Source organism: Monodelphis domestica, chromosome 4 (genome assembly GCF_027887165.1).
Source record: "Monodelphis domestica isolate mMonDom1 chromosome 4, mMonDom1.pri, whole genome shotgun sequence".
Classification (NCBI taxonomy): Eukaryota; Metazoa; Chordata; class Mammalia; order Didelphimorphia; family Didelphidae; genus Monodelphis; species Monodelphis domestica.
In genome coordinates, this window is record NC_077230.1 from 346,105,349 (window position 1) to 346,120,620 (window position 15,272).

Below are 15,272 nucleotides of genomic sequence, written 5' to 3' on the forward strand. Positions count from 1 at the left end.
TTCCTAGTTGTGTGACCCTGGGCAAGTCACTTAACTTGCATTCTAGCCCTCATTGCTCTTCTGCCTTAGAACCAATATATAGTATTAATCCTAAGATGGAAGGTGAGGGTTTTTATTCTTTTAAAAAAGGGTTAGGAAAAAAAAGTTGTTATAGAGAAGTAGCTTGATTTTGTGGAAAGATGAAGGCTCCCAAAGCCCCTGTAAGATAGAAAGTCTTAAGGACCAGCTACCCAAACTCAAGCTTTTTACCAGATACCTTTAAATCTTTGGTCTAACACCTTCCCAACTGAGTTCTCTCAGTTCCCATGTTCTTGCTACCATCTTGTGGAAACTCAGGTACCTTGTGGAGCTGGATCTCTTTGCTCAATCAAAAAGACACCTTGAGTTGGGTTTCTTTCACCCCTTGAACATAGGTAGCCCTGCCTCCCAACGTCCTCTGAAGTCCTCTTCAGCAAGCAATGTGACATGTTGATACTGTCTTGCCTCCTAGACTTCATAGCTGTGTGACCTAACCTTTAGGCCTCCAATTCCCCTTTGGTAAATTGAGGTAGGCTAAGCTTATCGCCATAGTTCCTCCTAGCTTTTGATGCTGACACGGTGAGCTTGAGATCCTGGGGTAGGTGATGGATTCTTTCCTAGGGACCTCTGGAGCCATTCTGTCAGGCAAGCAGCTGCTCAGGTATCTATTTCAGATGCAGAGAGCTGAGACACACATTAAGTTCTAAGACATAGCACTTACCATAGTGAGATGTTGTATGGCTGAGTTAGAATTCAGATGACTTTTTCTGAGTCTAGGATATTCTAGGGAGGGAAAGTAGGTAGGCCTTGGACAATTCAGATCAGATCCTGAGCAAAGTTCCTGACCCCATGTGCCAGCTTGTTACTAAGAAGGCAGGGTGGCTATGGTGAACCATTTCATTAAATGGCAGGCAGCATGGTAGAACATGCAGGGGATTTTATACTTACATCTCTGAACTAGTTTTTTTTTTTTAAATATTGATAACTATGTTTTGATATGATTGGTTTCCTTGGTAATCCTAAGTGTTTAATGCATTTAAAAATTCAAGAACCTTTAGTTTAGTGCCATGATGGCAAACCTAGAGCACAAATGCCATCACCTACCAGAGTTCATTACTAAAATGGTAGAGGGACTTGGATGGAGCTGCTCCCTTCTCACTCCACCACGCCTCCCTGCCCCTCTCCACAGAAGCCCAATAGGACTGCTTACTCCCTCTCCTGTTTGGGGTAAGGTGGGCAGCTCACAGGTGGCAGAGTTGGAGGGAAGCAGAGTAGCCAGTGCTCAAGGCCACTCCCTCCTCCTCTCTATTCAAAACATTCTTCACTTCATGCACCCCTCAGCCCAGCAGCCCAATGAGAGTGCTTTCTCCCTCCCATCTGGGCTAAGGTGGGGATGGGGCATGGCATGCAGTCTGGGGCGGTATGTGTGTGGAAGAATGGCATGGCACATGGTTTCTAAAGGGTTCACCATCACTAATAGAGTGGTAGGAACTCTGGATTTGTTGGGCCATGCTGGATTTTTGTCCAAGCCCTGACATTTAACTATAACCCTCCTCAGTATGATGGGAGCAATACTTTTGCCACATACTCCAGATTTATCATGCTAAAAGTTCAACAGAAATGTCACCCCAAATTAGTGTCATAATGGGAAGAAACCTAGATCCCACTGGACACAATATTCAGTTCTTTAATTTTGCAGAAGCGGATACTGAGGCCCAATGAATCTATTTACCCCTAGTCACATGGTCTGTGGTAGGGCTGGAATTAGATTATCTAGAAAGTTAGGATGGGGCTAGCTGCAGGGGATGAACAGCTGGATCTAGAATCTAGGCCTCTTGATTTCTAGGCCAGTGTTTCTTCTTTTCTGCTAGGAACCCTGGACCCAGCTGAGGTGGTGAAAGCTGTGTGGAAGGGGGGAAAACAGGTAAGAGATTCTAAGGACAACAGCCTTTTACAACCATTAGGAAGACACAATGGGCCCTGACTAGGGTCCAATCCAAGGCGATACCCCTCTGACATTTCTTTCCTACCCACTCTGGAAGGATAACTCACAGAGAGAAACAGAGACAACTCCATGCCAGATAGGCTGGGAATATTTATTTTCTTTAAACAAGATCATAAATACCAAAGGAACAGAGAGGGTCCCAGATGCCTGACTGTATAGTAGGACAGAGTGGCTTGGAGTGAGGAGCAGGAGACAGGGCAGGAGCAGCACCTAAGACACAGAATAGGCATGGCTTTTGGGGACCTCCCCTCAACTCTAGGGAAATACAACATCTTCCCTTGGGATGAGGAAAAGTGAGGAGGGGTCAGCTGTGCTGCTTCTATGAAAGGAAACCCATGGAAACTACTCAGGCTGTGAAAAGAGGTGGATTTGGGAGAGGCAAACACATACTTTGCACCATACCACAGCTAAATGGTTAACAATGAATAGGCTAAGGCCTGGCAACTCCCTGAATAGGATACACTCATTCAAGCAAGGCCAGTCAGTGGCAGATAGGGCAGCATAGGGAGGTAGGAGAGCCCAGCCCATGGGAGCTGGTGGGCAATTACCCCCATTCAGAGAGGGGGCAATATAAGACACAGCCAGAGCTCAGCATGTGTTATGGGCAATCTGGTCTCAGTCCATTTCATAGGATAGTACAGTACCCATTGTATGGAAAAGTAGAAGGTGGTGGCAAAATGTGCTTGGACTGGGCCCTGCCTGGTTTCCCTGGCAGGCAACAGTCTTCCTCCCTGATCCCATATGCCTGATCCACATTGGGGATTATACCTAAGGCTGTGTTGCTGTCACCACAAGGGCATAAGCAAATAGCAGTTTCTAAAGTGTGCTGAAAGGATCAAACTATAAAGAAAACAGTAACCTGATTGGTCATTTTATTTGAAGGAAAAAAGGCTCCTCCCCCTAAGCATGGCTATGACGTTATCTCTCATATACTTTGGATGCCCAGGGCTAGGCCAAAGAAAAATTCCCTTCATTACTCTTTTCCTTCCCATTCCTACCCCAAGAGTGGCAAAGAAAGTCCCCGACATTGGACATTGGTTCACCCTCTGTCTCCCCAAGAGGAAACTGGCAGGGCCCAGTTAGTCTCTTCAAGCCTGAAAGCAAGGGGCTCACTTGGGGGGGTTTTAGCCAAAGTGCTAAAAATGTGGCAACTCTGTCCTACAACTGGTCATTTTGGTTTGGGGAATATAGCCCCTTGGGGGGGTGGGGGGAGTGGGATGGGATTGGATAGGAAGGAGATGAGAAAACTTTGGGGCTCAGAAGAAGTTTGGAATTAGGAAGATGGATGTACATCAAGAAGTCTTGAACAAAAGGTTTTGTCAAGAATATGCCTAGAAGTTTTACATGTATTAGGGACACTAGTTCTATCAATGAGCCGATGTCTCATGGCTGGGCTGGGCTAGGAACAAGATGAGGAAGATACAGCTACATCACAGTGGCCTCTGGTGTGGTGTATTTACAATGGATCTTGGAGTTGGAGGATGTCAAGACATTAACAGCCAGGGAAGACGCTGCCCAAAAGAAAGGAAAAAAGGATACAAGGGTTATTTTCAACATTTGCCTCTATCCCCTGCCCTTGCATCCTTCAAGGCTCAACTTAAGTCCTATTTCTTCTAGGATGCCCTTCATCCAGGTCCATAGTAATATTTCCTTTTTAATACCACATAAATGATTAGGCTATAAAACTCTATCTAGGCCATGTTTTCCCTAGAATAATGCTCTAAACACAGTAGGCCCTTAACAAATGTTTGTTGAATGAATTTAATTTCTTCAGTCACAGTGGGAGCTCCCCGAGGAGAGGGTTTCCTTCTTTCTCAAGGACAAGGTTGAACACTTGGTGGGGGATGTGAGGAGAGGAGAGATATTCCTACTTAATGACTGACAGTCCTAAAATGGTTCCTAACCTGGAGATGATTGTGACTTTGTTAGAGGTCCACAGTGAGTATTTTTCATCTCAAAGATGAGGAAATTGCATTAGGGGAGGGTTCTTAGACATATACAAATTGATCAGTTCAGAGAAAGTGGTTGAAAACCTAAGTATCTATTCTTTATTTCTCATTCAGGTAAGTGATTTTTGGCAAAGCTATTAAGATCCACAGCTAGTACCATCTGGCCTCAGTCCTCCCATTTCATGTGCCTTTCCTTCTCAGACCAGGAGTTTTTCAAAGGTGGTGGCTATCTTTTGCCTTTGAATGAGGCATTAGAAATATGGACCTTAGATTCTTTTCTTCCCTCTATATTTCCACCTACTCTATTAAGGAAAATGCAGAGGACCAAAAAACCTGCCTATAAGGAAGGTTCAAGTTCTTGTTTTGTCATAATGTAAGACCTTTAATCAAATCAGTTTGGGTACAGTTCCCTTCTCTGGAAAATGGGCATAGTAATAGTTAAAAAACCTACCTATGTAGAATGTTTTGCAAACTATAATCTAAGTTATTATTACTGTTCCCCCAAAGAAGGAGATTATTCCTGGGCAATTATTAACTGTTAGAAATGGGAAATATTTGAAGAATAAGATCTCTCCAAGAAAGAAGCAGCTAGTCTGCTAAGGGGATAAATGGGGCACTGGCCTTAGAAGAAATTAGTGCTAAGTCTGTCTGGCCCATCATCTTACCACTGAAATCCACCAATAGGCTCTGTAAACCTGTGACGAACCAAGAACGTTGCAACAGCTTCAGCTACCTAAAAAAGGGAGAGATATAGATCATTAGAAAAACTTAAGATGCTTAGTTCAACAAACTGGAGGTTGTATGTCCTTCTCTGTTAGAATATAAAGGCCTGCTTTTGGTGAGATGCAGATCTATAGAAAAATAAGTGCCATTTTTGCCTGAGAAGCTCCAAGTTATATTGGCCTACATGTACCTGGGTTGATGTGAGCCTATCCAAAATGGGTTGCAGAGAACATAAGCTGAGAACAAGATAGATATAACTTATATGACCCTAATTACATGCCATCTGTCATTGAAGAAGCACAGGCCAAAACTAAAAGGTATATAGTTTACAGATACCTGGAAAGTATCTTAGAGTTCACATGGTCCAATCCCCTCATTTGAAAGAAAAAGTACTTAGGAGGTTAAATGACTTGTCTTGGGGTCACACAGGTTCCTGGACTCCAGCAATCTCTCAACACTGTCTCACATAAGCCTCCCTTAAACAGTATATAGTCCAACTACCTCATTGTACAGGAGAGAAAACTGTAGTCCAGACAAATTGAATGATTTTTTTGTTATTTTGTTGTTGACTAATTGTTCAGGCATATCTGAGTCTTTGTGACCCCTGAATCATAACACACCAGGCCCTTCTATCCTCCAAGTTCATGTTTGTTATTTCCTGTGTCACTATCTATCCACCACATTCCACTTTTCTTTTTGTCTTCAATCTTTCCTATCAGGACCTTTACCAACGAGCCTTGTCTTCTTATTATGTGGTCAAAGTATTTAAGCTTCAGTAACTGACTTTCCAATGAATAGTCTCAATTTATTTTTTTATGTAGTGAATGATTTGATCTGCAGAGCTTAGTTTTCTTTAATAGACCTACTCTCACCTCCATACACTGCCAATAGAAAATACATGTCTTTGGCCACATGGAACTTTGTTAGGTTAAGTGATTTAACTGAGGCAAAAAAACAAATGTATGATGTGCCATGACTTGGAACTCCCTTCTCATGGCTGTAAGAATAGTCATTCTTTCTATACATTATGCTATTTCACATCAATTTCAAAGAGTGGGCTGAGAAAGAAGATACATGGAACTTTTGTCAAATCATTCCAAATCCTCCCCAATGTCCCCACCTTGGAGTCATCTTATTACCTACTTACCCATACGTTATGTCTGTATTTTCCACAATAATCTCTGTATTACCAGAAATACAAGGAACACTGGAAAAAATGTCCACAAACATATACTTGGCTAGTCATTAACCTGGAGCAGGGTATTGGGGGACAGATTTTGTAACTCATAAAAGAGATAAATATACAAAATGGCCCTCAGTCCTACAGAGCCTCCTTAGCTTCAATAGGGCTATCAAGAAAGTAGGGTAGCATAAAAGAGGCACAATAACACATTGTTTCTTGGGTATCTAAAAGCATTAATCTGACTGACACAGGTCAATGAATGGATCCACTACTAGAAGAAGTGAACTATATCCACATAAACAGAGGTTCCTGTTATAAAGGAAACCAAAAGCTGTGGCTAAATGAAAAAGATGGTGTTGTTTCAAAACATTTCATGGGACTCTTAGTCATGTTGCCTTGTGGTGCTTATGACATGTGGAGAGAACAAATGTGAAGACAGTGACAACTATGTCAACATCTATTGCAAAGGATGAAATAAAAGAAATTCTATAAGGCCTTGATAAGACCAAGACTGCCAAACCAAATGAACACATAACTTGACACTTGGTAAGAAATAAACAAAGATGATAGTGGAGAGAAGACACCTATAAACATATTTGAAAATGTGGAAAGAGAATATGGTAGAGAAAAAACATAGACCCACCTAATCTCTACCCAAATAACCCTCCAAATAATTTGACTGTATCACCTCAAAATGAATTCTGGAGCACCAGAACCCACAATATGACAGGTTGAAATGATTTTCCTTTAAGAATTAGAATTTGACAAATTTAGCTAATGACTCCGTAAGACATCAAGAAAAAATTAAGCAAAGTCAAAAGAGTGAAGAGATAGAAAATGTACAATTTCTTATTGCAAAAACAAATGACCTGGAAAATAGATCCAGAAAAGATCATTTAAGAATTATTAGACAATCTGAAAGACACGATTAAGAAAAAAAAGTTTTATGTCATCTCTCAAGAAATTATCAAGAAACTGCCCCAATATCCTAAAATCAGAAGGTAAAGCAGAAATGTAAAGAATCCACTGATCACCTCCTGCAAGATATCTCTGAAGGAAAACTCTCTCAAGAATATTATAGCCAAATTCCAAAACTCCCAAACCAAGGAGAAAATAATGCAAGCAGCCAAAAAGAAACAATTCAAATATTGTGGACCCAGGGTCAGAATAATATAAGATTTAACAGCTTCCACATTAATGAACTGGAAGGCCTGGAATATATTTCAGAGAGCTAAGATTTCAAAAAAGAATCACCTACCTAGCATAATCTTTCAGGGGGATAATGGGTATTCAATGAAATGGAGGACGTTCAAACATTCCTGATGAAAATTTCTTATTTGTATCCTTTGACCATGCCAATTGGGGAATACCTCCCCATACCTATCAGATTGGCTACTTTGCCAGAAAAAGAAAATGAGAAAACTTGGAGGGGATATGGGAAAACTGAGACACTAATGTACTATTGGGGGAGTTGTGAAATGATTTAACCATTCTGGAGAACAATTTGGATCTCTGCCCAAAGGGCTATAAAACAAGACCATTACTAGGTCTGCAGCCCAGAGAGATAAAAAACAAAAAGGAGGACCTATATGTACAAAAATATTTAAAGCTAATTTTCCTGTGGTAGCAAAGAATTGGAAAGTATGGGGATATTCATCAATATTGGGGAATCAAAATTGGGGAATGGCTGAGTAAATTACAGTATAGAATACTATTATGCTATAAGAAATGAAGAACAAGAGGAGCTAAGAAAAACCTGGAAAGACTGAAATAAACTGAAGCCCAGTAAAGCAAGTAGAACCAGGAGAACATTGTACATGATGACAGCAATACTGTATGATGAACAACTGTGACTAACTTAGCTGTTCTCAGAAATACAACATTCCAAAAGAATCCCAAAGGACTAATGATAAAAAATACCATATGCTTCCAGAAAAAGAACTGATGGAGCCTCAATCCAGGCCAAAATAAACTTTTTTCACTTTATTTTTTCTTATTGTTGTTGAGGTTCCTTCCACAAAAGGATTAATGTAGGGAAATGGTTATATATATAAAGTTTACACTGGATTGCTTACCATTTAGAGGGGGAGAAGGAAATGTAAAAAATTATTATTACTTGTAATTAGGGAAAAAATAAAATATCAAAAAACTTTAAAAGGTAAAGAAGCAAAAATGGTGAGTAGAGAGAATTCTATTCTTGGAGTACGAGAGCCTACGTTTTGATAAGTGATTTTTACTCAACTTCAGTTTTGTCATCTGTAAAATGAGGAGAATATCTATTGTGAGGTTAAAATAGCCCCACAGCACTCTCTGATATGTGTGTGTAATATGGTCATCTCAAGGAATGAAGATTGGATCTGACACTTCATGAACGTTGGGAGCTGCCGGTCACCTTCTAGCCTGAAGGAATCTCTAAGAGTAGTGAGAGAAGTGACTTGACCAAAGGCACAATTTAAGTAAGGGTCAGAGGCAGGACTTACACTTTAAGAGTTTTCAGGATCTAAGGGCAGCTATCTGTCCCCTTGCTCCTCATCAATATTTATAAACATCTCTATCTACATTTATGTGTATTAGTAGAGAGGAATTCCCATGTTTTCAAAATCACAGACCCTTATCATACAAGTATATATATTTAAGTACACACATATGCACCTGCATTATCTTTTGGATTACTCTTCAGTTCTCAATATCATTTCTTTTTAGAGTAAACTAGGAGGTACTAGACATAGATATTTGAGTTATTTCAGATTTAGCTGCATGTTAACCTTTGACAAGACACCAAGTTAGAAGAAAATTATAAAGATGGCAAGACACTCTAGATAGCTATAATAGTTCTATTATGGCCTATTTAAATCAGAGACTGATTCTAAAAAAGAAAGAATGGATAAATGTAAACATAATGATTTTGATTATCATGTCTCTAAATTAACTATTATAAAATAGTTGCTACAACCCAGAAGAAGTTGCCAAAGAACCCAGAAATAACTTTACCCAAAAAACAGAACTTCCTTACTCAATAGAGATAAATGACATCCAAAAGCAACATTAGTTTAGATTAAGTTGATTTTCAAAAAATGAGATGAGGACAATGGAAAATAAGATGCAATATCAGCTCACAAAACAAAGCTATAGAGGAAGAAATTACTATGTATCTGTCGAAAGCCTGGCATGAATCCTACCTAACCCAGATCATCTCAAGAACATTCATAGATGAAACTGAAACATAAATAATAAACAAACATGAGATAGAATAGATCTGCCACATTTGCTATAGTGATCATTACCAATAACCACCATGTTTGCAAGTGCAAATTGCTGTGAAGGATAAGAAGGAAGACCATTTGACAAACCAGAGTGCATCCAGAAAAGGATGGTAAAGGGGTATGAAACTCTGTGTGAAGATCAGTTAAGGAAACTGGGGATCTCTAATGAGGAGATAAAACTTGGAAAGAAAATGATCAATTTTATCCAAATATCAAAGGGGTTGCCATGAGGAAGAAGAGGCAAATTCATCTGTGCTATCCTGGAAAGCAGAACCAGAAACAGGAGTAAGTGGTGAAGTTATAGGGAGGCAGATTTTGGCTCAGCAGAACTTCCTAATAAACACAGCTGTCCAATACAAGAATGTGCTGCTGATGGGGGCAGCTGCGTAGTTCAGTGGATAGAGAGCCAGGCCTAGAGACGGGAGGTCTTAGGTTCAAATCTGGCCTCAGACACTTCCCAGCTGTGTGACCCTGGGCAAGTCACTTGACCCCCATTGCCTAGCCCTTACCACTCTTCTGTCTTGGAGTCAATTGACTCCAAGACAGAAGGTAAGGGTTAAAAAAAAAAAAGAATATGCTGCTTCAGGAAGAAGTTCCACTACTAAAAAGTTCTAGAAAAGGCTTAAGGAACACTTAAAAAATGTTTTAGAAGCCTCCTTATGCTGATTCTCATGTAGTGCCTAATAGAACTCTCTGGTTTCAGAGAGAGCATTAATCAAAGCTATGGAGCTAAGACATACCACTAGCTGAATATCTTATTACTACTAGCCGATATTTCCCCCCACACACCATCTCTGATCTGAAATAATAGGGTCCTTTAAGACTCTATAACCCAAAGAGGTCCTAAGTGTGTCTCATAGCCTGCCTAAGTCTCTAAGCAGCTACAATTGACTGGTTTTGCCTCCTACAGCAACCTGATTTCATACTACCAATCAACCTACTTGAGGAACAGAGACTGCTGGTGTTAGAATCTGGGAAATGGTTCTTTCTGTAATTTTGGTGGCAAGAACAGGTTCAACTGCATTTCAGAAACCAGGTAGCTCTAGCCCACCCAAGTCCCAAATTTTTATCCATGCAAGGCATTCTAAGTCTAAAATCTGTAAAAATGTGTAAGCTGTTGTTTTATTCTCACCTTGTCAGGAGCATCTTCATGAACTGCATGGCCACACTGAGGAAGTACCTGCATCTGAAACTTTCCTGGAAAGAAAAGTAAAACCAATGTCATCTCAGTTATATCCTTTCCACTGCCTTTGAAGCACTTTTTTCCACAAAGGAAGGACATTTCAAAGTTTCTCTGTTCTTGACCTTGTGTCCTAGCCATGAGGCCTATGATCATTGTAAATGCAGCAATGCCATTGCCTTATTTTAATTTTTATTAAAAACACCACTCTAGGGTTTAAAGGTTTACAAAATGGTTTCCTCACAATCCCCTGTAAAGTAGGTAGTAAAAGATTATCATCAGAAGCTAAGAGGGATTAAATGATTTGCTCCGAGTCACAGCAATGCTAAGAACTAGAGCTTAGTTATCTCATGACTCTAAGCCTATTGCTCTATTATGTCATGCTGCCTCTAAGTTTTTCAAAGCTTCTTACAAATCCAGTGGAGAGTGGCAAAAGTATTAGACTCAGACAGAAGACCTAAGTTTGAATCACCACTTTTGTAGATCTTTCTTAGTTTTTGTAACTATTTTCTCCTGGTTTTCCTATCTACCTATCTGACAAATCCTTCACAGTGTCCTATACTCCAAGGTTCTCTTCTAGGTCCTCTTCTTATCTCTCTATACCCTTCTCTTAAGTATTTTCTTCAGCTCTCAGAAGTTGAGTGGCTATTTCTAAGTGGATAACTCCTAAATCTTTATATCTAATCCTATCTATTCTCTTGTAATCAAGTCCTAAAACTATGGCTGCCTCCTGGACAATTACAGAGGGATGTTGCACAGGAACCTCAAATTCAACATGTTCAAAAGAGAACTCATGTTTTCTTCCTTAATGCATTCCTCCTCCAACTCTTTACTGGTAAGGACACTGTCCTTCCTTGTTAACCAGTTTTACAGCTTAATGTCATTTTCTTTCCTTCACTTTAACTCATCTATTCCCACAAAATATATTTCACATCCAATTCCTTTCTTCAGTCACACATGCCATGAACCTAGTTAGGCTCTCATAGCCTTTTGCTTGGACAATTGCAATACTTTATTAATTAAAATCCTGCCCACCAATCTTTCTTCTCTCCAAAGCAAACAAGAAATCAATTTTCCTTTCATGCCACTTCCCTGCTCAAGAAGCTTCATTGATTCCCCACTGCCTCTAGAATACAAACTCCTAAACTTGATATTTTAACTCATTCACAAACCATCTACAACATACCTTTTTAGACTGCTTTCATATTTATTTGTCTTCATGTATTCCACATTCTACCCAGAGTTGTAATCCCTAAACTCACTGCATCCTTTGCCCAGGCTTTCCCCACTTATTGCCTCTTAGAATCCTTAGCTTTCCTGAAGATTTCCCAATTTCCTAAACCTAGATTTCCTAATCTTAGCCTCTCCTTTCGGAACTATTTCCTGATTCCTTCAGTTGCAATGTTTTCTCCTTCATTTCACTATATGTAACTTATCTTTGCAAATGTTATCCCTCTCCAACCCACAGCAGACTTCTTGAGGGCAGGAACTATTGTTCATTTTGCCTTTGTATATCCTGCATCTAGTATAGTGCTCTGTGCAAATCTGGGACTTAATGAATAGTAATAATGTCTTGACTATTATGTTGTAGAGGGAACCCTTATTTAGGACCAGGCTACTAGATGGCCTCTGCTTGAGATTCTATAATTCTGTAAAACATATGCACCCCACTGTCTAAAGATTTTCACTTTGGCTTGGGTAATCTTTCTATCTGTAGTATATAAACTGAGTTGAAACCAGAGAGAATAGGGGTGGGGTAGGAGCAGAAGTTCAAATTTAGCTCTCAAAATCTGATAAATAGCTGAGATGAAAATACTGTACAGAAGTATCTGAAAAAAAACAAAATTGTGGCTTCTGGGAAGGGCATATGATATTAAGGGAATCAGCTGTGACCCAGGTGTTCTTTTGTGTTAAAAATTGCTGGTGGCCCCAAGGAATAGTATCATATTTCTACCTCAATTTGAGCACAGAAGGGAACCAAAAGAAGAAAACTGAATGGAGTTGATGGATAAAAATGGCCAGGGCTAGCTGTTCATCTTTACTGCCTTACACTAGTTTCTTTCAGTCAAACTGTCCTGAACTTTAGAAATCCCACTATGAAGCTGATACTGTCCTTTTCAGCAGGTAACATAAGAAATCTTATGTTCTTTGCAAAATGGGAGCCCAGAACTTAGTAGAGAAACTTGCTATGGAATAGTAGAGAGAACCCTGACAAGAGTCTTTAAAGGCTATACTGGGAGAAAAGGGAGAACAATGAAATGATAGGAACATAACATCAAGTAGATAGGATGATAATAATTGATGGCAGGGAAAATGCAAACTACTTCAATTTTCTCTGTCAAGGGCAGTGGAAAGAGACTGTAAAGAACAGGTAGGTGGCAAGAAGTTAAAACTGAAGTTAACTAAGAGATGGTGAAGCATCTGGCTGCCCACGATCAGTTCAAATAGAAAGGCAGACTTACCTTATTTCCTTATTTGCATGGTTATTAAAACACCAGGAGAATGCTTTTGATATAGTTTACCTATATCTTAATAAAATATCTGATGAAAATCTCTCAGGCTATTCCTTGGAAAGATGTGGCCTAAACAACTGTACTATTAGAAAAATTCTGAACTGGCTGAATGGCTGGTCCCAAAGAATGGTCATTGAGAAAGCCATCCCCAGTGGAATACCCTATCATCTTTGCTTGATTTTTTGTTGTTTAATACTTTTATGAGCAACTTGGATAAAGGTATAGACAATTTCCTTTTCAAATTTGTAAGTGACATCAAAAAATGGAAGGGGGAATTAACAGACTAGGTAATAGATTTAATATCTGAAAAGATTTTTTACAATCTAGATAAGAAGAAATTTAGTAGGGATAAATAAGTTTTTACACTGGATTTTTTAAAATAACTTCATAAATATTAGATGAGAGATGGATGGTTAGATAATTTGTTTGAAAAAGATATCAGGGGTATTAGACTAAAAGTTAAATAGGAATCCAGCATTTAGCAAGGTGCCTAACACATAGTAGGTGCTTAATAAAGCATTCTTGTAATTGTTCTAATTTTCCTGTGTTGGCTCATCATTCATTTTTTAATTAATTAATTTAGAATATTTTTCAATGGTTACATGATTCATGTTCTTTCCCTCCCAAAGCCAACAAGCAATTCCAGTGGGTTTTATATGTATCACTGTTCAAAACCTATTTCCATGTTATTCATATTTGCAATAGAATGATCATTTAAAGTCCAAATCCCCAATCATATACCCACTGAACCATGTGATCAATCATATATTTTTCTTCTGTGTTTCTATACCCACAGTTCTTTCTCTGGATGTAGATAGCATTCTTTCTCATAAATTCCTCTGGATTATTCTGGATCACTGCATTGCTGCTAGTAGAAAAGTCTATTATATTAGATTGTGCCACAATGTTAGAGTGTGTACAAGTTCCCTTGGTTCTGCTCATTTTGCTCTGCATGAATTCCTGGAGGTCTTTCCAGTTCACATGAAATTCCACTAGTTCATTATTCCTTTCAGCACAATAGTATTCCATCACCCATCAGATACCACAAATTGTTCAGACATTCCCCAATTGATGGACACCCCTTTCTTTCCAGATTTTTGCCATTAAAAAAACTGGCTCATCATTCTTATTTTGTGTGTGTAAACATATATATATATATTATATCATTACCTGTACTGCAACTTTCCTAAGGGCTGGGATTTTTTCATTTTTATCTTAGTATCTCTAGTGCCTAAGCAGTGTGTGGCATAATAGGTATTTAATAAATGCTTTACTAGTTTTAGAACTTACCTTGCATCTGGCCAATTGTGAGATCTTTATCTAGCCTGTCAACACCTAGAACAAAGAAGAAAGACCACTCAGGGCTAATTTGGGAGGATATCCTCTGAAACTGGCTTAAACAATGACCTATACTGCAAAGTAAGAGGTTTAAACTATAGAACCTCTATGTCTCTTTCAGCTCTAAGTCTATGATACTTTGTTTTGTTTTTTTAATGAAAAATTAGTTTAATGTGATTACATTACTTAGTTAAGTACATAGTTTATAATTTTTTTTAATTTTTTAATTTTTATTTGGTCATTTCCAAACATTATTAATTGGAAACAAAGATCATTTTCTTTTCTTCCCTCCCCCCCTCCCTCCACCTCTCCCACAGCCGACACGCAATTCCACTGGGTATCACATGTGTTCTTGATTCAAACCCATTTCCATGTTGTTGGTATTTGCATTAGAGTGTTCGTTTAGAGTCTCTCCTCAGTCATATCCCCTCCACCCCTGTAGTCAAACAGTTGCTTTTCGTCGGTGTTTTTACTCCCACAGTTTATCCTCTGCTTGTGGTCTATGATACTTTGTTGACTGAACATGGAATCACTGAAACGTTAGGGCTGGCAAGGACCTCACTGGTCACCTAGTTCAATCATACCTTGATTGAATCCCTCTCCTTGAACAGAAAGAGAATAGACATCCTTGAATAGAAAACACTCTCAAGAAGCCATCCAGCTTCTATAAGACTGGGGAACTCATTTCATCCTGAGACAACTCATTCCATATTAGAATACCCACAATTGTTTGGATAGCTCTATAATCTTATAGCATTAGTCTAAATTCTGCATTCCGGTATAAAGTTGGTCAAGTCTGACAACTATTATACTCCTTTATTTATTTCCCCTCCTTTGGCTACACACCTCCAATTTCTTTAGTAATTCTCATAAGGCCCAATTTTCAGTCTCTTCACCATCCTGGTGCATGCTGTTATATTGATGTGCTGCCTAAAATGTGGTACCCAAAATAAAATACAATATTCCAGATGTGGTCTAATAAAATAAAAGAATAATAGTATTACCAAATTTTTTCTGCTATTCTCATCTAAGGTTACCTTGAAGTTACTTTATATACACCTAAAAATATCTATACATGTACATGCTGTATCCCTTATTAG

General features: G+C 38.9%; 1 protein-coding gene across 1 annotated transcript in view; it reads right to left on the reverse strand.

The window, feature by feature from the left end:
- Positions 1-2,100: 2,100 nt before the first annotated feature.
- Positions 2,101-15,272, reverse strand: part of PPME1 (protein phosphatase methylesterase 1) — a 59,018-nt gene continuing 45,846 nt past the window's right edge. The window contains exons 11-14 of the mRNA XM_056794990.1: positions 14,125-14,169; positions 10,274-10,338; positions 4,638-4,705; positions 2,101-3,534 (exon numbers count right to left, since the gene is read on the reverse strand). Coding sequence (XP_056650968.1) covers positions 3,516-3,534; positions 4,638-4,705; positions 10,274-10,338; positions 14,125-14,169 — 197 coding nt within the window. The 3' untranslated portion in view covers positions 2,101-3,515. The remainder of the gene's footprint in view (positions 3,535-4,637; positions 4,706-10,273; positions 10,339-14,124; positions 14,170-15,272) is intronic.